General features: G+C 39.2%; 1 protein-coding gene across 10 annotated transcripts in view; it reads right to left on the bottom strand.

Annotated features, from left to right (window-relative positions):
* The window catches only part of CADPS (calcium dependent secretion activator), a 377,508-nt gene that overhangs the window by 86,496 nt on the left and 268,223 nt on the right, over window positions 1-22,789 (bottom strand). For 2 of the 10 annotated variants that reach the window (XM_032781853.2, XM_032781855.2), the window contains exons 14-18: window positions 13,349-13,450; window positions 12,178-12,241; window positions 11,347-11,470; window positions 8,948-9,016; window positions 8,067-8,084 (exon numbers count right to left, since the gene is read on the bottom strand). In XM_032781853.2, coding sequence (XP_032637744.1) covers window positions 8,067-8,084; window positions 8,948-9,016; window positions 11,347-11,470; window positions 12,178-12,241; window positions 13,349-13,450 — 377 coding nt within the window. Of the gene's footprint in view, window positions 1-8,066; window positions 8,085-8,943; window positions 9,017-11,346; window positions 11,471-12,177; window positions 12,242-13,348; window positions 13,451-22,789 lie in introns of all 10 variants that reach the window. The other 8 variants (XM_075073179.1, XM_075073178.1, XM_032781844.2 and 5 more) reach the window with 4 other exon arrangements.

The following is a 22,789-nucleotide window of genomic DNA, read 5'->3' as shown; positions in this document are numbered from 1 at the left end:
TCTGATTGTTTCCAGCTCATTTAATTATTTTCAACTTGGAATTCTAGTGGCTTTTATATTCTGGGTTGAATCATATATAAAACTTGCCAGCTCTATCAAATATGTTACTTGCTATTCCAAATGTTAGAATACTGCAATCAGGACTTGACCCATCTGTCATATAGTTTACAATATCAGCACAGCAAAAATTCTATGAAAATAGCCTTTCCTTCTGCATACACATAGACAAATCATATATGATGAATATACTGGTGCTATAGTTACTGTTATATTTAATAGCACATTTTTAATAACCCAAGTACTGTATTGTGACTATTTTAATTACTTTGTTTGTAAGGAATCTGGCATATTTATCTGGACATTCTGTTGCCAAAAGTTCTTTCCATTTTGCTTGCATTTTCCAAGGGAGGGGGTAAATTAGTTTGGCTGCTGGTTTACACAAAGTGGATTTGTGATTGCTCTTAATACTGATAGTGTTATAGAAATTATCAGGGTATAGACAAATATATTCTCATACACCATCCATTTAAGAGTAAAAGTTTGAGACGCACATCTCTGCATTCCTTTAAGATGTTAAATGATTTAATGTAGAGCCTCAGCTTAAAAACATTAGTTTTTTCTGCTAACAGTTGAAACAAATCTATTCAATCAATTCCAGAAACAACTCGATCCTTATTAGTCATCTACCAGAAGGGCCCCTTTCTCAAAAATGTTCCTTACACCCCTCATCTAATGAAAATTATATGCCTTTAGGGAATGATACTACAGATTTTCATTCGGATTCAACATTTCAAGAGGAAGTCAACTCAGCTACATACTGACGGTCCTTAAATTCAGCTCACATATTTAAAGAGACTATTTAACAGCAAAACATTACAAAAGGAAGTTTGCATAAGGATCCCAGGATGGGAGGTAATTCTAACAGACAGCTACTATACCTTGGCTCCCAGATGCATCCATTAGCCATGTTACAGTAACACCTCTCTATACAATTTACTCTGTTTGGTTCCCATAATGTGACTGGCGTGTCAGAGAGACAGAGTTTTTCAGAACAGTACCAAAGCCAGAGGAAAACTGCATCCAGGAGAAGCAGGCAGTTCAAGTCCTGCAGTAATCTGACCTTGCATAAGCCTCAAATATGTTTCCAGCTACTGCACTGCCAGCAGCTGAAATATCTATGGATTGCTCCAGACCTAGATGCCTACAATATCCAGATAAAAAAAATATTTCAAGCTTTATTGGCATCTGGATCCTGAAGCTGTTGAACAAGCCTGGATAGTGTAACATCAATGGTTTTCTATTTTTGTGGAAGCGTCAAAAGCAGAAGAGGAGAAAAGAAAGAAGGCAGTGTACAAAAGGATAACTAATGGTGCAGGCCTTAGCATGTCACTATTAAAATATACCTGAGACAGCTTAAAAGAGACTTTTGTGCATGGTTTTTAGCAAATTGTCCCAGTAGGTATGTGAGATTCCTCATTCCACCAAATACACTTCAGTCCTACCCAGCATACTCCTACTGCAGCCTTCTCTTGGGGAGATATGACCATGCCCAATTGCAACACGTGATGGAGTGTGCCATGTATGAAGGCAGGTTCATTATGATGGGGCTAAGTTTTTTTGCTGCAGGATGGTGGCCAGCAAAAAAACTTCAGGACCAGACTTCAAAGAGAAACTGCTGAGCTTCAGTTCATTTGCAAATTTGACACCATCAGCTCTGGACTAAACAAAGACTGTGAATGGCTTGCCAATTACAGAACCAGTTTCTCCTCCCTTGGTTTTCACACCTCTACTGCTAGAACAGGGACCCATCCTCCCTGATTGAACTAACCTCGTTATCTCTAGCTTGCTTGCTAGCATATATCTACCTACCCCTGGAAATTTCCACTACCTGCGTCTGACGAAGTGGGTATTCACCCACGAAAGCTCACGCTCCAAAACGTCTGTTAGTCTATAAGGTGCCACAGGATTCTCTGCTGCTTTTACAGATCCAGACTAACACGGCTACCCTCTGATACTCAGGTAAAGTTACACATGAGCTTAAGTGCTTTGCTGGATGTGACTCTCAAACAGCTATATATGTACAACCTCATTTGATTTCTTTAAGTTTTTGGGTTAATATTTAGCACCAGTAATTTGCTAGAACAGCTCTGGATGCTTTAACATTACAATGTTCACTAAATTCAACAGTACTTCTGCAATTTTTTTCAGGGAGGCAGATTTAGTTTCACTTTGATTTCCCCCAACACTTTTTCTTCCCCATTATTTTTTTTATTCCATTCCAGTATCAATTTGCTTTAACATGAGAAATATTTTATATTGTTCATTAATGTGCATCCAACTGACTTACAAATCTAAGTTATTAACAGAAAGGCAGCAGGTAGGTGTTACTCACTATCTAGCAAATTGTTGCCTCTCAGCTATTAGCTGGACAAATAAGAAACTTATAGGGCCTGGTCCGGCAATTGGCCTACTTGTAAGAATATGAATTACTTAGGTGAGTAAAGGTTGGAGGGTTTGCTCCCAGAATGCTGTATACGGCAACTAGTGTAAAAAAAGGCACCATTATTTTGGGTACATACTTTCTGTAATATTTCTTGGGTGCTAATCACTAGAGATGGTAAACTCTTCAAAGCAGGGTGATGGATTTGTGCATGTGTAACACTGACAGATCCCGGTTGTTGGGATTGAATCTGGGATCCCTGGAGCTAAACGCATGAGCCTCTACTGCATGAGCTAAAAGCCAGCTGGCATTTGGCCAAGGCTGTAGAGCAGATTCATTAATCTCTAAGTGGCCGCGATACCACTAGATGGGACAGAACACCACACCCAAGAGGCGTGTGGGTTATGCGTGAAACTTTTGAGTATGAGACTCAGGAACAGCCAGATGGGCAAAACTGAATCATGTAGCAACTACAGAGGGGAGTGAGAATGGTTGAAGGGAATTCATTTAAAAACGCTAATATTTGTTAAAAATCATTGCATGTTATTCCCCCCCCTCCAGCTGTAATTATAAAAAACGGGTTTGGCAAAATAGCCTCTTCTGTGCTTCTCAGTGGCCAGATTTCTCTCAAACGAATGCCTTACGCATTTGACTCTGAGCACTGAACTGCGAGACATTCTGGGACTCACATTAGTGGAGACCAATAATGCTTGGGGTCTGCCAGCCTCCCTTGTGATGGCCCCATGCCATTCAGCGCAGGGTGGTCTTGCCCTCCTCCCCAACACGATTCATGCAGGCTATGGAATCATTGCTATCTGCCTGCCAACACACAGAATATGGTTCTCTCTGGTGACATGGCAGGAATACAATGAGCAAGCTCAGGAAAGGGGAAAGGCAGCTCAGGGTTTAGGGTGAGCACTAGGCCCCTGCGCCACTCAAGCCCTATTTTGAGGATTCAGGTGGCACTCAAGTGGTGCTTAGGCCTTGGGCTTAGCCTTGTCAGTGCTGGATGGTGCCTCAAAGAAGTGGAGCGTCTGCCAATTACATCTCCTCCTCACTTTCCTACAAATATACTGTTGAGCCCACCCTCCCCACACAAAATCAATTCTGAACTTCCAAATAACATCAGTGACCAAATGATTTGGGGCTCTTCCTCCCTGATAAATGCATCCTGCCCTAGCCCCAATAGCTCCTGGTCTGTAATTCCTACCCCCACTGCTCTAGAAAACGAGTAGGCAAGCCCCAACCACTCCCTACTTGTGGGTCCTGCACCCCTTTCAACTCCTCGCTAGCCCCTTGAAATCACAGGCCTGCCCTGCTCATCCCTCCCTCTGCCTCAGTTCTGGGCCTCTGCTGCTCCTGAAAGTTTGGAGGTATCTCAGGGGCTAGAGGCTACCAACCTTCCCACCCCTGACCACATCCTAGGGTGTTGCATTGTGGAAACTAGATGTTTCCAAATACTTCTCCCCTCTACCAGCCCACTGTCTGCTGAAGAGCTGGTCAGAAATTTTGTTATCCTTCTCCTCTGAAAATCTTTACTTTTGGGGGGAAAACATAAAAAAATTAAGTATTTTGAACAAAAACGGAAAGAGTTTGGTTCTGAAATGCCACCAGAGTGCATTGTGGGAGTTATAAGTTTGGGTGATTCATGCCCCCATTCTCTTCTATAGGCCAGGCCCCTTGTTCAGACTACATTTCACATGATGCTCCACAGTCTCCCCGATTGGTGGGGAAGGAGGTGCATCGTGGGAGACATATGAGCCCTGCCCATAAGGAGAATGGGTACATGAGGAAATTGAACTACAGATCCCAAGGGTCACGATAGCAGAATATCTGATTTGAAGTACTTTGGCTTTGACTGAAATGTGAAAACATGTCAGTTCTGGGGGCTGCGTGCGTGTATGGAAAGGAAAATTTTGTAGAAAGTGGACACTTTTCACACAAAAAATGTGTATAGTTGAAAATCCAGTGTTCCATCGTAAATCAGTTGTATGGAAAACTTTTGGCCTGCCTGAGGCTCTGCTGCTCTCCCCATGGTGCTGCTGGAGAGAAGGAGAGAAGCACAGCTTCTGTCACAAGGTTGTTTTGAAGAAGAGATGGGATTCACTTGGTGATGCTTGGAACCATTGACCTCTCATCACTAGTCATGGCTGCCCTCTGCACAGGGGATAATCCACTGACATTAAACAGTGGGGAAAGGCTTCAATGGGATTCCTCTAAGTGATTAGTGAGAGTCTTAAGGCTGGTCTACACTATGGGCAGAATCGATCTAAATTACGAAAATTCAGATACATGAATGTAGCTGAATTCGACATACTTAGATCGACTTACCGTGGTGTCTTCACCGCGGTGAGTCGACTACTGCCACTCCCCCATGGAGGTGGAGTACAGGAGTCGATGGGAGAGTGCTCAGGGATCAATTTATTGGGTCTAGACTAGATGCGATAAAATCGACCTGTGCTGGATCGATCGCTGCCTGCCGATCTGGCGGGTAGTGTAGACATACCCCTAAAGAATAAACAACAGACACAAAAACAGTGGTGGAGGGGATTGGGTTTCTTCTGCTGCATGGAGAGAGCGTATTTTAAGTAAAAAATATATATTAGGAGTGGGATTATAAATTGGTGTTGGTTTGTGGCTTGGAGATAGGAGGCCTCCAGGAATCAACCTGTTAGTTCAAAGACACAATGCTGCTGTCAAGAACCCTGGGAAAGGCTGACCAGAGGCTGCCGATAAGAGTCACCCATTTACATGCTGTCTCAAGTCTTGGGGAGATCCAACGTCCATTAAAGCTGATGGGCAGCCTTTCTATTAACTTTGGATCAAGCTCACTGGGAATGGAAGACATTTGTATTGGCTCAGCTCTGAACAGTAATCTCGTATGCAGATAAACAGGAGCCATGACAGCAGAAAGCCCGCACAGCTCTTTGGAACACAGACTCCTCGATTTAGCACAAATGCTATTCCGCTCTGGCCCAACAGTGGAAAGCAAAAGAAACACCTGCTCTGGTCATGGGAATGGGGGCTTGACGGGACTGGCAGGGGGTGATGCCTCGGGGATCTTGTTGGATTGGGGGGAGGAAGAGCAGAGCTGCCTGTCTCTCTTTGTATGTTGCTCATTTCTCTTCTTGGCTGCCCTGAGGAGCCTCTTCTCCTCCACCAAGATGCTCTGACTGGGCAGTATGAGTGCTCTGCTGGGGTCACTGCTGGCTCCCCCTCTGCTCCACATGCTGGGGAATGGGACATAAAAAGGGCGCTCCCTGCTCTTGGCACCATTTGGGCTGGTGCCAATCCTCTCCCAGCCCCATGTGCTTTGAGCTTCAGCAGATCACCAACAGCGGCAGGAATGGTTTTGTGCTGATTTACCATTGCTACTGCTATGGAGGTGAGCCAGCCCTGGAGTCTGGTTTGCAGGGACCATTAGCAATACGTGTCACCCATTGACAGGGACTGGTCTAGGCAGTGGGGGCGTCTGTCTGCATACTGTAGACACAATGAAGAACCCATTCGTTGGAACCTTGCTTCCTCGGACAAGAGAAGGATAGAGGGGAGGGGTAAGGTTAACAGGAGCCTATTCCCCTTTTATGGCGAAGTATTTATAGTGCATTGGACCAGGCTGTGCTGTTACACTGTGGCTGGCCTTTAACTGCATCGTTTATGCCCACGTCTCATTCTCCTGCTGCATCTGCATCAAACACACCTGTTGCCATTTGCTGCTGCCCCCTGCTCCCCTCCTTGTCTCACCTTCACTGTCCTCCTCAGAAGAACCAAATACCAAAGACCAAATCCAAACAGAATTATACGAGTACAGTGTCCAAAAAAACGGGAGAACTAAGTTTATTGTAAACTATTAATTGCCAAGTAAAAATCTAAAAACCCTAGGCTGGATTTGCATTTGCAATAAAGCCACTTTTACACCACGATAGCAGTGTCACATGGTCATGGTGTAAATGACAATCGGGCCCTTTAAATCCTCAGCACTTTTTTGATGACTGCCCTGCATTTCACAATTCCTGTATCCCTGGGATGCTAGTCTGCAGCAATTCTTTTCAAAAGGAACAATGAATTCTCAATTTCTGTAAATAGTCAGAGGGAAACCCTTCCAGGGCTTTGCACGCCTTAATCTGAGTGTTAGTAGTTTTTGTCTTACTAATAATTAACACAGATTATTAATCCTGAATTGTTTTAGCATATTATTCTCTTTAATGTTCTATTTAAAACCACACATTATTTCTAAAGGGAAGAGGAAAGGCTAAGTGCACTTTGGGAAGGAGTCAGGAAATGCATGGGGTGATGTTGGGGGTGGTGGTTATGTAGCTATTTTCAGTATCTCAATTTTATTCTTGCTTGAGAGAAAGAAACAACATTTAGAGCAGTTGCATTCACATTTGGCCCCAATTTAGTCAAAATAGGTCAGGGATCTATAAGGGAAATAGGATTTGGCTCCGTGTGTCCTTCGCTGGGTTCATACAACATAAACCTGTGTGTTTTAGGTAAATGGGGCCCTCTGAAATGCCCCACCTAATTTCCCTGATATTAACCATGTTGTAAGTCTGTGTCTGGTCCTAAAAAGATGATGGTCATTGTCCTTATTTTACTAATACATTTGGATCTACGCTCAATTAAATCCAATGTGATTATTTGTTTTGGGTGCACCTGAAAATATTATACACTACTTTTTTTGGGGTGCTTCTTGTAGACTTATTTAAAGAGAAAATCCATGCTTTGTTTTCTGAACAATTAATTTTTGTTGTTACTAGCGCCTTTTACCAATACCACAGCTAAAACAAAAAATGAAAAGATACTCGGACAAATTACGGAGTGACCCCTCCTAATGCTATTAGTGAAAGAGGCACCCCCGCAGCCGAGAGCAGAACTTGGCCCAAGATGCTGTATTTCTTTTTAAAACCAATTTCTTTTTAGAAACAGATTTTGAAATCAAATGTATCCTTTTTCACAACACATAAATAACGACTTAGAAAAAAACCCTAACAGTTCAGATCTCAAGACCTTTCAAACTAAGGACCCTGGTATGTAACAGTAATGAACACATTGGCATGTTGCAACTCCAGAATCACTACTGAGAAGTCCATCTTAATGGTATTTATCTGACCTGCACTCGTTTCATTACGTTACCAACATGTTACGAACAAAAAAGACAAACACGACTTCTGTCTAACCATAGTGTTAGTTACACATTAACAAATAAACCATTTTCTCTCAAATAGGGCATAAAACAGAAGATATGTAAAACAAAAATGAAGATTAGTTTACTTATAAATGTGCTTATTAGGTGATTGATATTAAAGGCCAAATCATCCAAACTTTTTTCTGCCAAAAATTTGTTTTAGTTCCTTTGGGAAACAAGAAACTTTCTCTTCACTATAAATAAACCTCCCTATTATGTTGTACCTTCATTATAAAATACTTCTGCTCTACACTATATCTTAAGGGAGAAGTAAAAGATAGTATGTATGTTGAGACAGCACAAATTAACTCCTTAAGTATTATTGCAACTCCATCTTCAGTCTACAGGAGCACATATCTTAAGGAGCTACGAAAAGAAAACAAAGATAAATATAACTCAACAGTCCTAGCAATTTATAATACATATACAATTGTTCACCTGCATCCTTTTGATTCTCTATATGAAAGAGAGAGAGCAACAAGGAGAGAAAAGAGAGAAACAAGAACAGATATGCAGGATTAATGAGCAAGTGGACCAAAATGCCCCCCAGTTATGTGTGATATATGACATTTGAAAAGAAAATAAGTTGCCCAGTGACTCCCACCACCAAGAAGCATGGTATCACCAAAAAAGACTCCTTTCACAGAGGTGAAAGAAAATGCTGCACAAATAGAAAATCAGTAAACTTAGTGAACTTAGCTCTGAGAACATACAAGACCTCACCAAGCAACAAGTTCGTATGTTCCACCCAGAGCTTGGTGTAAAAGAATAAATAAAATCTAGAAAAAGAACAAGGAAAGCATTTCTGCTTGAGAGATAACAGACAGAAGACATGTAAGATCTGATGTACAGAGAAAGGACAGCTTCATATGATCTTATACAGAAGATTGTTTAAAGATCTTACACACAGGAAAAGGGACAGCTTTTTCCAAATGTCCTTTATCTGATCTCTAGCTCATTGTTCCCCAGTGTAGCTGCTACCTTTTGATTGTGTACCAGTGACAAAAGCACTTTACAAATTGGGGTTACACAGAAGCAAAGTAAAAATGCATTCAGGTCACAGACATAAAGAATAACTGAAAAAACTTACAGACAATCTGAGTTTATCACAAACAAATGGCTTAATTGTCTAACCTGTTTTAGGCTGATAAAAAGTGACTGGACTTCTCACACTGGGTTTCACAGACAGAAGCAACAGACAAGCCAATGCTAAAAGACTTGAAGCAAGGAAAGTGAGTTGGTTTGGATCTGGATTTTCTTGAAGTAATGAAAACAGAAAGAGTGAAGACAGCATGGAGAGGAGGGTGGTAGGTACTCACGAATGGTTAAATCCATCACTTGAGAGGCCAAGCAGAAGACAGGATGCTCATACATTTCTCTCTTTTTCCCTATAAAAGAGGATTTGGGCATGCAAGAGGCTTAGGTCAGAGGTAAAGAGGTTATAGGTCATAGGTCAGAGGAAAACTTTACATTAGCTTAAAAGGAAAATAGCTGTAGAGTATTTTGGGATACACACAGGATAAAAGAAAAAAAGGAGATTTAAAATTGGAGATCTACTGGATTAACCATTCAGCATGCCCATGAGTCACAAAAGAGGTTGCGACCATGATTCTAAAGGTTTATTTTGAATTGTTTGCAAGAATATAATGATCAAAACATCATGAATAAAGGGAAATAGAATTCTATTGATTTAAGGCTCCAAGATACTAAGGATTTTAGCCTTCAGTATCTAAGGCTTTTACAGGTATTTCTTCATAAACATAGCCTCAAGAAGTGCTGTGACCGATATTTCCTCAGCTGTTATAAGTATTTCTTAAATATTTGGATATTCAAATAGAAGCTTTTTAATGTCAAAATCATATTTGTATAGAGAAATGCATCATATGTAGATAATTTATTTTTACAAACTATTTTAGCTTGTAGTGGACTATGCTCATGAGCGAAAACCTGATGCATGCAGCTGGTGGATGTTGGGTTGTTTGAATTAACAATCCCAGCATGCTTTGAAATTGGTGTCACAACCACTTTTATAGAGACAATATAGAAAAGTGGCTGTGGCCAATCACGAATAAGGAAGGAGAGAAGCAGAGGAGAGCAGGTAGTGTGGAATGAAGTATTTCTCTGAAAAGGCAGCTGGAAAAAAAAAAGTTTGTTGCTTCAAAGTATTCCCAGACCTAAAAGTCACAGTGCGAAAAAGAGGGCAGATAATTAACACAACCAAGAAGAATTGAGGCACAAAAGGAAAGTACACACTAACTGTTCTACTTTGGAAGTGAATGCATTTTTACTTACAGATCATAAAGTTTGTTTTTGCATAGATTTATCTGAAAGAAGAGAGCAAATCTTACCAACAGGTTAGTGATATTTACACAGAGACCTAGGGAAGCCAGCATTTGGTAGAAGCATCCATCAAAACAAAAGTTGCTTTTTGATTCTGAGACCTTCTCCGTCGTCAAGTCTATTTCAACATTGCATTTTACAGAATACACCAATTAACATATCCTGTGAAGTTGAGTACTTCGATAAATTGCCTGATAATACAGTGCTTATTAAACCTTCAATCCTTCTCTATTTTTGCCACTCATTACCAAGTCAAGAGTTGATAAACATCCTTTTAGTGCCCAATTCTTAAGTGTTTCTCACTGGATGCATAACAATGAATTCATTACCACTGGTACACAATTTGCATTGTCAGACAGAAAAAATAGAAAAAGAGAGGACATATCATATCAACAGAACCTAGAAAATTTGACATGTAATAACCCAGGCCCTCGTGTAAACAAGGGCTAGGAACAAATTAGAGGGTGATTTTTTTTCTTTCAGTAATGTCTTACAGGCATACAATGTGAATCTAGCTTTAGCAAAGCTTTATATTTCACACACACACACAACAGAAGACCAAAATCCAGAGTAAAACAATTCTTTTTGAACCTACAGCTTTCAGTTACAAGCACTTGTAAAGTTGTGTAGGAGTTTCAAATTCCTGTATAGCAGCCAACAAGGTAACAATGAAATTGGATTAACATGTAAAGAACTAGCTGATCATTGAGCTCCAACAAAAGACATATCCTCCAGCAAGTTTTAAAATGTCTTTTTGATGGCTACATGTGTCTCTGGTCATCGGTTATTATTCCCCCATAACTTAAAAGGTCAATAATATCAGCTATGCTGGATTTAGAGTGGCAAGAATGTAATCTGATGCAAGAATGGGATCAACTGATGACTTCCACTACTCACAAAGCAAAGACAGTGAAACACATCCCAGAAAAAGACATTTTAAGTTGGCTACACACAAGCAGAGAGAAAACACTTCTTAGCTTCTTATATTTTGATTGTTCCCTGAACTCCACTGTCTCAAGCTATTAGCAGCATTATCCTTTTCAGCTATGAACATGACATTCCATGTATTTCTCATTTTTTCAAACAAAGACATGAGTATGAATGCTGTACCAAACGCACTAGTGCTCAGAAGAAGCTATGATTCTGTTAACCATTTCATCTCTTTTTCCTAGAAAAGGAAATATTTCACTATCCTCTGCTCTTTATTCTTAAAAAACAAACACCACAAATACATTTCCTAGCCAATTTCATATTCCCTTTGACTTCAGTTTTATTGTCAAGCAAATAAATAGTTAATTCATTGTTTTAAATAACTGTTAGCCATAGTTTCCACACAGAAACATAGTAACATTTTAACACCATAAAGCAATTGCCGTACCTTCAATTTTGGCATACTCTGATAGTCTAGTATAGTTGACTAAAGCAGCTTGCTCCAAGCATTTACGGATGACTGTTTTTACCTCCTCTTGAGGGACAGGAGTAACTATGTCTTTCATCAGAACCTGGACAAAAGAAAAACTGATTTGTTGTGGCACACACATCATTGATCTTTTTTTGTTTGTTCGACAAACACATGCGTACCCAACACTAACCCAGTGTGGCTACCTTTCTCTATGTGGCTCACTCTAGTGGCCAGCCTACATAGTAAAGTTTAAAAGTCCTGCTGCACTTGATCCCTTTGATCAAGCAGCTGAGACTCACACTTTTAGATCCAGAAGTCATAGGTTCAGACCCCACCGATGACCCGACCAAAGATGTCACTGCAGAGTTAATTCATGTACTATTTCTCCAAGCAACTACTTTACTCAGCGACATAAAGCTTTTTAGAACCGTTATTCATTCAGACAAGTTTTCAACATTACATTTAAAGGGTCTGATTCATCACCCCGTTACACCAGTTTTATGCCAGTATAATTCCACTGAATCCTCGTTCCTTAGTTTGCATCATCTTGGGACACAAAACTGGCCTAAATGAACAGAGAATTAGACCCATAATTCATAATATTTAGAATTCTCTGTACATCGCATTACAGGGTGTAATTACACCTCCAAAAATCTACTCCTGCCCATGACTGAACAGATACTGTAACGTTATCTAATTCAATTTGTGTGTATATCTATGCATAAATCTAATTGCCATGTAAACTCTACTGTATGATTGAATATGAACATAGGAATTTTAACCTGCCTTTGTTATTGTGATTCTTACCCTTTCCAGCAGGGATAGAGTAGCTTTCAACGCACCTTCGGGTCGGCCAAATGGAAAGCAATACCTAGAAAAACACCCAATTGTAAAGATTACCTCAAAGGCACCTGGGCAAACATACCAATAAGCTTAAGAGTGATCTGTTAAGAAAGACTGGGGGCGGGACAAGGCTTTGTTCTCGCTTCCCTGAATTAGGCCCCTACTCTTCAGGTGGTGCCATGTGGGCCCAAGAGACTGGATCAAGGCCTGAAAGAGTAATTTTGATCAGTGCCTCAGTGGGATTGTTAGGAAATCTCAGAAATATTTTCCATGATGTGCTCCACAGCCTGGAGGATATATCCCTACGCTTCAATCACAGGGAAACCTACTAGTAAGGGCTGGTAGATCTGCCACTTTATGAAATCTGGCTGTCAACTGGGAGGGAGAGTGGCTACTTCTATCAGGAAGCGGTTACATATTATCTCCTTGCAATAAAAGGGCACTGACAAGGAAAGGACCAGTTATTTCAAGACGAGAAATTAGTGATCTCATCATAATCACAGGCCATAACTAATTGGTTCAGCTGACTATTTTATTGTTGAGAGTTGCAGCTAAGAGTGGTCATGGCATTGAGTTCGCATCGAGAGTTACATCATCTCTCCTCTTGAGAATTGGGGTTGACCACTGTATGAAAAGGCTGGTTTGAAAGGAGGCAACTCACCTCCCTCTTTTGAGGTTGGTGATATCCATTATTCCCAAAATTAAACCATTCATGAAAAAAAACCCTGTCTTTGTTTGGACTAGGAAGAGATTGGAGTAGATAGCAGAATGAGTTAAGGAGAAGGGGATGGGAAAGAGGAAGAAATAAGATCACAGGGTCTTTAATTATTTGCTTAGAATTATTTAATTGTCAAATATGAGTCCCCTCCTTGTTGCTGTGCCTATGTGGGCAAACTGAGTTGAAATACCTTTAAAAAGTTAAGCCTTCTGTTTATCAGCTATGAACATATTCATATCTTCTGCAGCTGCAAGTTTTGGCACCCTAATGTACCAAATTATTTTACACTGTGCATATTACTTATGCAGAATTATAATAAGCTGCAGCCTTTGAAATTTAAAAGACTCATCTTTTATGGGATGGAGTCTTGAGGAAAGGCATCCTCTCTCACTTTAAATCAGGAGCCTCTGCCTTTACCTAAAATGGGTGATCTGATTCTCCAGAAGCAAGCGGAGCCGCTCCTTGATTTCTTCAAAACGTTCTTTCTCTTCTACAGTTACAGTTCCTATTCCATCAGGCCTGAAAGAAAAATGCCATGAATGACTCAAGCTTCACCTCATGACCCTGGTAAATCATCTGTACGGCAAACAAGATATTGCAGTTTTTGGAAATGGATGTCATCAACTATTAGATCCAGGATATACTGCATGTGCCATGCAAAGAAACACTTATGGGTAAAGCAGCGTGATTGTTTAGAAAGCATATCTCAGAATAAAATAAATACTCATTTTAAAATTATAGTATGCACGTTTTTAAATAGTGAAATCACTATATTTTTGTTCACTGCAGAAAAACTTGGAAAAATGTAGTTCTCTCTAAAAATACACACACACACACACACATATATATATATATATATATATACAGACACATATATAAACACTACAATGGGAACTTTCATTAAGTAAGGACTGCGTATAAATCCTGTTTGGCTCAATAAGTGATTCATTTCTACAGAAATAATCATATTCACATTTATCAAATTTACAATATGGTTCACAGCATAAAATAACAGTGATGATAAACTCACGTACAAATGGAATATAAAAATACAGCACTCACTCATGTCCACTGAATCACTTTATAACATTTTATCACGTAAAAAGAAGGAGCACAAACTGAAATATATGCTCCAAGATCAATGTACATTTTGCATTTCCAAAAATAATGTCTTTTTTCAGGACATTCCATCAAACAGCTCTTCAATGACTATTTGTTACACTTTTATTATTTTGTTAATGCACAGGACTGCACTGTGAATAAGGCAGCCACAAGTAGCTACCTTGGGGTATTTCCCATCTTTCACAGAGCACAGTGCGCATGCAATCATCTCTTCCATTCTTCACCTGTAATGTTGATAGATAATACGGAGAGCCCTTGTGCCTATTGTGCTCACGTTCTGTTTTTACATCTTTGTAACTCTGCTGATTTAAACTGACTCCTGATTTGCATCAATGTGTGAGCAGAAACCAGAATCCTCTGCACACATGCCCCCTTCTCCCCCTCCCCAGAGAAATACACGCCACAGCATAATCGCTGAATTGGGCTAGTCTAATCCATTCACCAAAGGAATCAGCAACCCAGACAATAAACATCACTAATTTATATTATTGACAGGCAAAGTATACAGATCTGTGTATTGCCGTGTAGCCTATACCAGCACAGTCTCTCTTTAGGTAACGTAAGATGTCTTAAAATTGAACAAATGTTCTTACTTAAAGGCCTCCTCCAGTGTTCAGCTTAAGCTGTGTAAATCCTTAGTACTAGACTAGTTTGGTTATACAAAAGGCTTGGCAAGGGATTACACAGCTTCTAACGAACCTCCTGTCAGGGGTTAATTGGTTAGCTTTATTTTCCTTTTAAAGAATCAAAAGGCCCTAAACTAAAAGAAAAATTACAATCTGTACAGTCATGTTTCACTGACCTCAGATGCAGAAACCTCTTAATATCATAAATATTAGCTCTGCTGTTAGAATACAGGTAAAAAGTTCTCTTAGCAAATCCAAACAGAGATGCTAACACAATCTTAATTCGTTTTCTTTTCATTATGTGTAAGTGCTAACGCTACATTAAATAACACATATATATTAAAAGGCCCAGATGACAGTGGATATTTTAAAATTTAATCAGTGTTTCCACAAGTTCCAGTGTTTCCTATCATTTATTTGCCAAGCTCAGCTGTAAAAATTTTATTTAGGCTGAACTATGGAATATAAAATTTTAGCTGGAAAACACATTTATTAAACAACTATGGAAGAATGGATTTGGTCTCATTAGTACTGGTACATAATTAGTTCTAGTTATTTTGAAGAAGCAGGTAAGCCAGGTAAATCCAGTTAGACATTGTTTTTAAAACACAGCTGCTGAACATGTTTAGTATATTTTTAATCCAAAATTGCAGAAATAATTAGTATTCAGATTCAGATCTAGTTCATGCCATCAGTTACGCATGCCAGCACTGCTGTGTACATTGGGGAATCCAGTTTGCTTGCCAGTAGAGTGGTAGATTTTTCAAGATACTCTATGATAAATACTTTGTGTCAAAGGACAGGATTGAAGTCCTCATTCGAGTTTTGGGTGCACATCTGCACAGATGCACAAAACCCATATAGGTCATAGGGTTTCATGAAGGTCAATTGTATCAGCAACTGACAAACCATGTAGCAACAAAACATTGACAGTAAAGAGCCCAAACTGAGAACAATATGGTGATGAACTGGAAAAGTTCTGAAAATTATGTTACCATTTGTTGGGTCAATAGCCCTCAAAGTAAAAGATTTACTGAAAAGGCCACAGAAGACTCAGAAGTTTAAATGCAGACTTATTTTCTAAGAGATAGAACATGTGCCAAGAGGTTTCTCTGTTAAATAATATTAGTTTTATAAATTTTCAGTCCCTCTTTTAATTCAAATTATTAATGTAAAATATCACTGTATGCTGTTTAACCCAGCAAGGGGCCCTCTATTCAAAGTCCCAGCACATTTCCCACTGTCTTCAGTGCGATAGCATCCAGAGTTGTACGTAGGGTTGATCCAAAGCCCATTTGAAGCCACTGAAATATTTCCACTGAGTTCAACGGGCTCTGAATCAGGCTTTAATTCTGTTTGATCTAGCTATTTTAGCACTTGCCAGGCAACACCAGTTTCAGACACTTGCAATGCTTTGGCATAACTGCATCATTACAATTTGGAGCAGTAGTCTAAATTTTCAGTGCTCTGGCAGTTTTCAGTCTAAAGCACCGATATTGTTAGGAACTCTATGTGGGCACACAGCTGGGTCCAAACCTGGTTGGACTAGAGTTAATATATGTCCATAACTCATCTAAGTCAAGTTATAACATCCAAACAGTTTGCACTGAGACAAAAATGTAACTATCTAGCTACACACAGACTATATATATGTGTGTATGTGTGTATTCAAATATTCACCACACTTCAGTCATAATAAATAGTTAGGCCTTGCATTATTCTTGATCTTTATCAGAAGACACAATGCCAAATTCAGCCATTTTAGTACAATTAAAAAGTTACTTTATGCACCCTATGTCGTTCTACAAAACTGCACACTAGATAAACAGCCCACCCCTGCATATCATTCTACAACAAACTTGAGACAATCTACAGGTCAACTGTAGCCATTTTTGGAGCAGCACGGATGTCTGGAAGGGCCTGCCAACTGAGAGCCATCACAACTGCAAGGACTTCCTTTCTCAAACAGCTGTGGACTATATCACATCTGACATGATGAGCATCTCTTGAATCTACCTTTCAAATTTTCGGCAAACCATTTTCTCACTGTCCTTCACAAAGTTGACATTTTCGGCAGCATGATAGGAAAGATGTCATGTCGGCTGCTTTTCAAGTTGTTGTCACAGTGGTTAGCACCAGTTCTGTCATCTTTACTTTCCTCACAATCTCCCATCTTGAGCCATGTCACAAATAATAATACTTCCAATGGTTTTGTCAAATTTCAAATACTATAACCCAGCTGCACATCTTCAGATTTACTAGTTATGTTAATTTTTGTTGCTCATCTCCCCAGAAGCTGAAGCATTAGGAACTCATTAATTAGTGACAAATGCAAGGATACTGATAGAACTATATAAAAACACCATCAAAAGCCCTGCACCTAATTTATTAACGTGATAATTTCTGAAATCTAATTAAAATCAAAACATTAGTCAAATATTTTTGAAAACTGAATAATTTTGAAGCATATTTATTTTTCCATTTGCTAAGCAAACTAAGGGTTATATAAGCTATCCTCTCTATAATGTCACATTCACTTCTGTGTTCTAGGTAATTCCCTTATCATAACATGCACAACTGATGGCCCTTAAAGACATTCTCAAAAAAGGTGAAATCTCATAAATTACTTTTCTTATTTATGCTGGTATTAGCTCTTTTTATTTAACAAAGGTTTCCCATCAACTTTATACTGGATGTTTAATTTATATATGGAATCACAGCTTCCTGCAGCAAACAAAATTTGCACAATACATTTTAGCTAAAACATAATTGTAGAAACCTAACACAAATATTCACAGTGGCCATGTATGGTTTATATTACGCTGGGGTAGACAGTAGTAGGAGTGGTAGGAGAGAAACAGTGAAAGAAGTGCTGCACCTATATTGTATTTAAATGTAATTCTGTGTACACACACACATGCACACAGTGTCTATATCTCTTTCTTTCTATGGATTTAGATCAACATACAACATAAATGTCTCCGATTTGAATGGCAACAGATTTTCATCTGATCCTATATTGATCCTGCCAGGAAAATTAGAGGAGTCTGGTACAAATAGTGGGGGGAGGGCAGAAATTAAAAAAAACACATTTTCTATAAATTTATATTTAGTAATCCCCAACAGCACATTTTCAGAGATAACATAAGACTATAATCAAAAGAGTTATCACCTGGAGATTTCTCAGTGCTCAATATATATATTTCACGGGAAAAGTTTTACATGCTATATTCTTCAGTCTAGGTCTAGTTTCCTATTTTTCTTCAACTTTTCGTTTTTAAAGTATGAAAACAACCAAAAAACGCAGGCTGTGAAATTAAAAAACACACACACATTTTCATATCAAACTGTAAAAAGATTTTCTTTCTTTAGTTTAGATTGTTGTGCAAATCACAGGGTTAATTATAAATTATAATTAGGACCTGTGATCCTAAGGCCAATGCTTCATTCTGTAAGCCACACCTCCCCCACCATGCCCTTTTCTAATTATACCCGCAGGCCCTCAGGGCTAGTTATGCTGCTAAAACAAATATATCAAAATCATTTTTAACAAAGACTAATATATGAAGCAATAACATGCATTTGTATGCAATTATAAATCTACAGTATAGCTCCTTTGGGTTAATCTCTTTGACATTAGCCTGTCTGCAAGGCGAAGAGGCTTATAAATAAAAAAAAAAAAAAATCTCTTCCACCTTTTATGCTTAACTTTAAGCTTTATCATTGGGGAAAATACTCCTTAGATACAGTAACCAAACCTCTGCATGTGTTTCACACACATCAGAGATGATAAAATAAATCATGTCAAAAATTAATGCAAATAATCTGATTTTAACTAACAAAAGGGAAATCTAAGATAAGGCATATGCTATCTTCAACTCAGTCCTTTGCAGCCAGGTGCAACACATAGCTTATATCTAGCATCACAGACTATTATGAGATTTATAGTCCAGGGCACTAATGGTACAACGGCAGCCCTACAGACAAAACCATACATCTGCAGAGTGTCCCACCAACTGCACCAGGACTCCCTTTAAAGGGCTGGCCATTAAGTTTCATCTTCATCCAATCCAATCCTTCTTGCTCCTGTGAATTCATGTTATATCCTCAAGATTGCATAGTCCTTTTTTCTGTATTTTTAATTAAGGGGACTTTTAACATAGATATGTGGCCCAACCTTAATCAGCCACATGGGACAATAATAAAAAACACAGCCTGATTCATTACTATAGCTTTGGCTCTTATTTCACTTCTCTTTTCTCCTAATTTCAGTCCAGGATTTAGTTCTTTGTGGATATGCAGAGCTGAATCAAGGCTCATTTCTTCTCAAGTGCAACATGCATCCCCAAAGAACATGCTTGGACTGCATGGATGCTTCACTGGCACATTTTCCCCTCCTATACCCACGGTAATGTATCACGTCAGCATGGAACACGACACTATTTATCTGTGGATCACTGGCACAATGCATCATCTCAGCCTATACAACAGACTGCGTTTGAAGACATCAATAACATGTACTTAATTAATACATACCTATTGTGGCTCTGGCTAATATATGGATCCAGGAAATAATAAAGTGTCTGACATTACCTGTAGAACGGTTTTGTTAACCTGTGGCTCTCTGATATAACATGTCCACCACAGATCTATTAATCAAAGAATAAATATAATCTCCAAACAGAGCATACAGAGGTGTTACGAATGTCGAGCTGGTTGGAAGTTTTTGAAATTTCTATGATTTTTTTTCATGAAAAATTTGTAAAAATTGTTTCCCATTTTTCAACCAGCTTCATGAAATTTTTGTTGTATGATATAAACCAAATATTAAGGAGATATAATTGAGAATGCTCTAAAATGTAATGCAGATATTTAATTCCACAAGTTCCAGAAATGACTTCAAAACGGTAATAGTTCTGGAGTCTGACAATGGTTGAAAATCTGCAAAGGCAACAGCTGTAGGGGATGCCAATTTTGATTTCATTCTGAAAGTGAATTTAGTGTTTGTGAAACACAGTGACTACAGGAAGGGCAGTGCACCAATCCACCTGTGTGCAAAAATGGTGCAAATTATAGTGAGAGAATTGATCGTATGGATGTTTGGTGATGGGACTGAGAAACTGGACCGAACACCAGCTCATTTCACACAGAGCACTGACCAGCAGTCAGATAATCACAACGTTCCCTCACCACCAACTTGAAGCAGATGCAATAGGAAGTCCAAGTGGTGATGGGCTCAACATCCGCTAATCCAGTCCTTAACTTTTACATACATAAATCTGTAGTTACATTTTCAATCCACTACGACAAAAAAAGTACCGCATATACTCTTTCATGAGCCAAATTTTTTTTAGAAAAAAAGGGAAGCATCAGAGAAGTGGGTCAGCTCATAAACGAACCGGTTTCTGATCGAGTATATATGGTATATAAAACCACAAAAGCAGCCGTTTTTTTGCCCACTCTAGCCAATTTTATTTTTAAGATTGTTTTTACATGGGTCAATTGGCAACAGCTGTGTTTGTAGTCAAGGAATAAAACCCTAAGTAGGGAAACTCTTAAAAAGGGAGAGAGTCCAGTGGTTAAGGCACTAGCCTGAGTCCCTGATTCACCAGACAATTATTGTGTAACTTTGTGCAAATCACATAATCTCTCTATGCCTTTCTTATCCATCTGCAGAACAGGGATAATGGCACTTCCTTGTCTCGTGAGGTGTTGTGAGGATAATTACATTAACAGACTGTGAGATAGTCAATATTACAGTAATGGGGCCCACATAAGTACCTAAAACAAATAGATCAAATGGGTGTGTCTTTCCAAAATTCTATCAGTTTGAATGATTTCTACCCGATTTCCATTAGAACTGGTAAAATCTTTCAAATTGGTGGAACTTTTTAAGGGCATCCACTGATGCTGTGTCCTTAAGTACAGTGAAGAAGTATCACTAATTATTTCCTTAACTGCAGTGAACTGTAATTAGTTATGGTAACCAGGGTTAGTAGGTTTTGCACCATCACAATTGGTGTCTATATCTATGACACTCCTGTATATCATGCATACAGATGTCTGTAGAAGGCAAAACTTGGGATAAAAGATCATAATTAACTGTCGCTTTTTTATTTTTATTTCTAAAGTGTGGGTAAAATTAACAGAAAAATTAATGGATTCAACTATGCAGACGGCAATAATTTATACTGTCCCTTTGGAGTAGGTATTTTGAGCTTTCAAAGGCCTAACAACTCATCGGCTTAAAAAAAAGTCGAGGTAAAGGAAAAACAGACTGCGGTAGTGTTTCGAAATATCACTCATATTGGTTTTTGACCATTTCACATGATATGGCAATAGGGTCACAGCAAAGCTAGAGGTGTATTTTTAACAGCAGCCGTTTTGTTCCTGTCCTGCACTGACACTGATCAGATAACAAGGCAGTATTCATGAAGCAGGACCCTGGACAGCAGCTAGTTAGTTTCTTCTCTATGATGGCCTGTCATTCTGTCAGTCCTGACCTTCAGGCTGTCCTGAACATCTGAATCACATTCTCTCTGCACTTTCTCACTGACTGCAAGCTACTGTTGTCTCACTGTCTGACCTTACACAAACACAATACAAACAGACAACCCACCTCAGCTCCATCACTGTCTATTGCTAATATAGGAGATTGATAGCCACACAGAATTCTCTCTCTATTCGACCTTCATTATTGGAGTGGCATAGTCTGACTGACAGCCAACCTCATTCCCGAGAAAGCTAAACCACCAGTTGTTTTTTTGCCCTCTAAAAGTGAAGTAACATCCAGTTTCTAAAGAAAGTTCAATAAATATATCCATGTTTATGACAAAAGTAATACATTTTTTGTTAAACAGCAAAGATATTGACAGTATATAGTTTAATGTGTATGTTCAAATGATACTTTTCTGTATCATTTCATCATCTCAAAGAGTTGGGTGCACAGATAACGATGTGATTTATTATTATTTAGTATTTATATTACAACATTGCTCAAGGGTTCCAAGCCTAGATGGGTTCCCATTGTTCTAAGTGCTGTACAATCACAGAGCAAGACATGATGCCTACCCCAAAGAGCTTACAAGGTACGGCTTTGACTCTGCAATAGCTAAGGGTCTGTCTAGGTAGAGCAGACTGCAAGTTTAAGACCTAAGATAACAAGCGACAAACGAAAGGTGGGAAAAGGAGACTGTCCGAGATAGACGGGCTTTATACACACAAATACACTGGTAATTGGTGATTAGGTAGCACATAAATAAGCATCAGTTTTCCCCAGCTGTGTGTCAGTCTAGCCTGGCTTTAAAACAAATCACACACACAGCCTGAATAGCCTTTCAAAAAGGAATCACAACAAGGAATCTAAGGAACTTAGATACTTTGATTTCTGTCTGAGCCATAGTAATAAATTAAAGATACAGATTTACAGATTTTTTAGGGCCAGGAGGGACCACTGTGACAATCCAGTCTGACTTTCTGCATAACGCAGGCCAGAGAACCTCACCCAATAATTCCACTAATTTCTGCATCAGACCCATAACTTCCGTTTGAACTAGAGCACAGGGCTCAGAAAGACATCCAATCTTGACTCAAAAATGGCAAGTCCTGGAGAATGTAACATGTCCCTAGGTAAGACACTCAGTCTTTGGTTTCTAAGGCAGACGTATGGCAAACGGTCTTGTTACAGCAAAAGAAAGATAAGCTGAAGCTAAACACAACAATCATGCCATGGTATGGGACTAGTCTAGTGTTACTAACCCTGCCCCCCAGCTTGTTTAGAGATATCCATTTTGTATTATTTATTCTTTGTCGTACAGCAGTACCAGAGCCTCATCCAAAATTGGGGCCCCATTGTGCCAGGCACTGTGTGCAGACAGAAAATGAGTTTACAGATTGCCACATCTTGCCTATTATTTTGAATTCAGCACATCCCTCCCCATGTACTATTCCCCAGACACAACAGGACAGAATGGCAATCTACAGTTGGCAAGTTTAATAAGTCCCTGCTGTTGATTCACAGATTCATAGACTCTAGGACTGGAAGGGACCTTGAGAGGTCATCGAGTCCAGTCCCCTGCCCTCATGGCAGGACCAAATGCTGTCTAGACCA

Source organism: Chelonoidis abingdonii, chromosome 17, assembly GCF_003597395.2.
Source record: "Chelonoidis abingdonii isolate Lonesome George chromosome 17, CheloAbing_2.0, whole genome shotgun sequence".
In the NCBI taxonomy this organism is placed as follows: Eukaryota; Metazoa; Chordata; order Testudines; family Testudinidae; genus Chelonoidis; species Chelonoidis abingdonii.
Note: the sequence above shows the minus strand (reverse complement) of the source record. Positions and strands in the feature narration are given on the sequence as shown.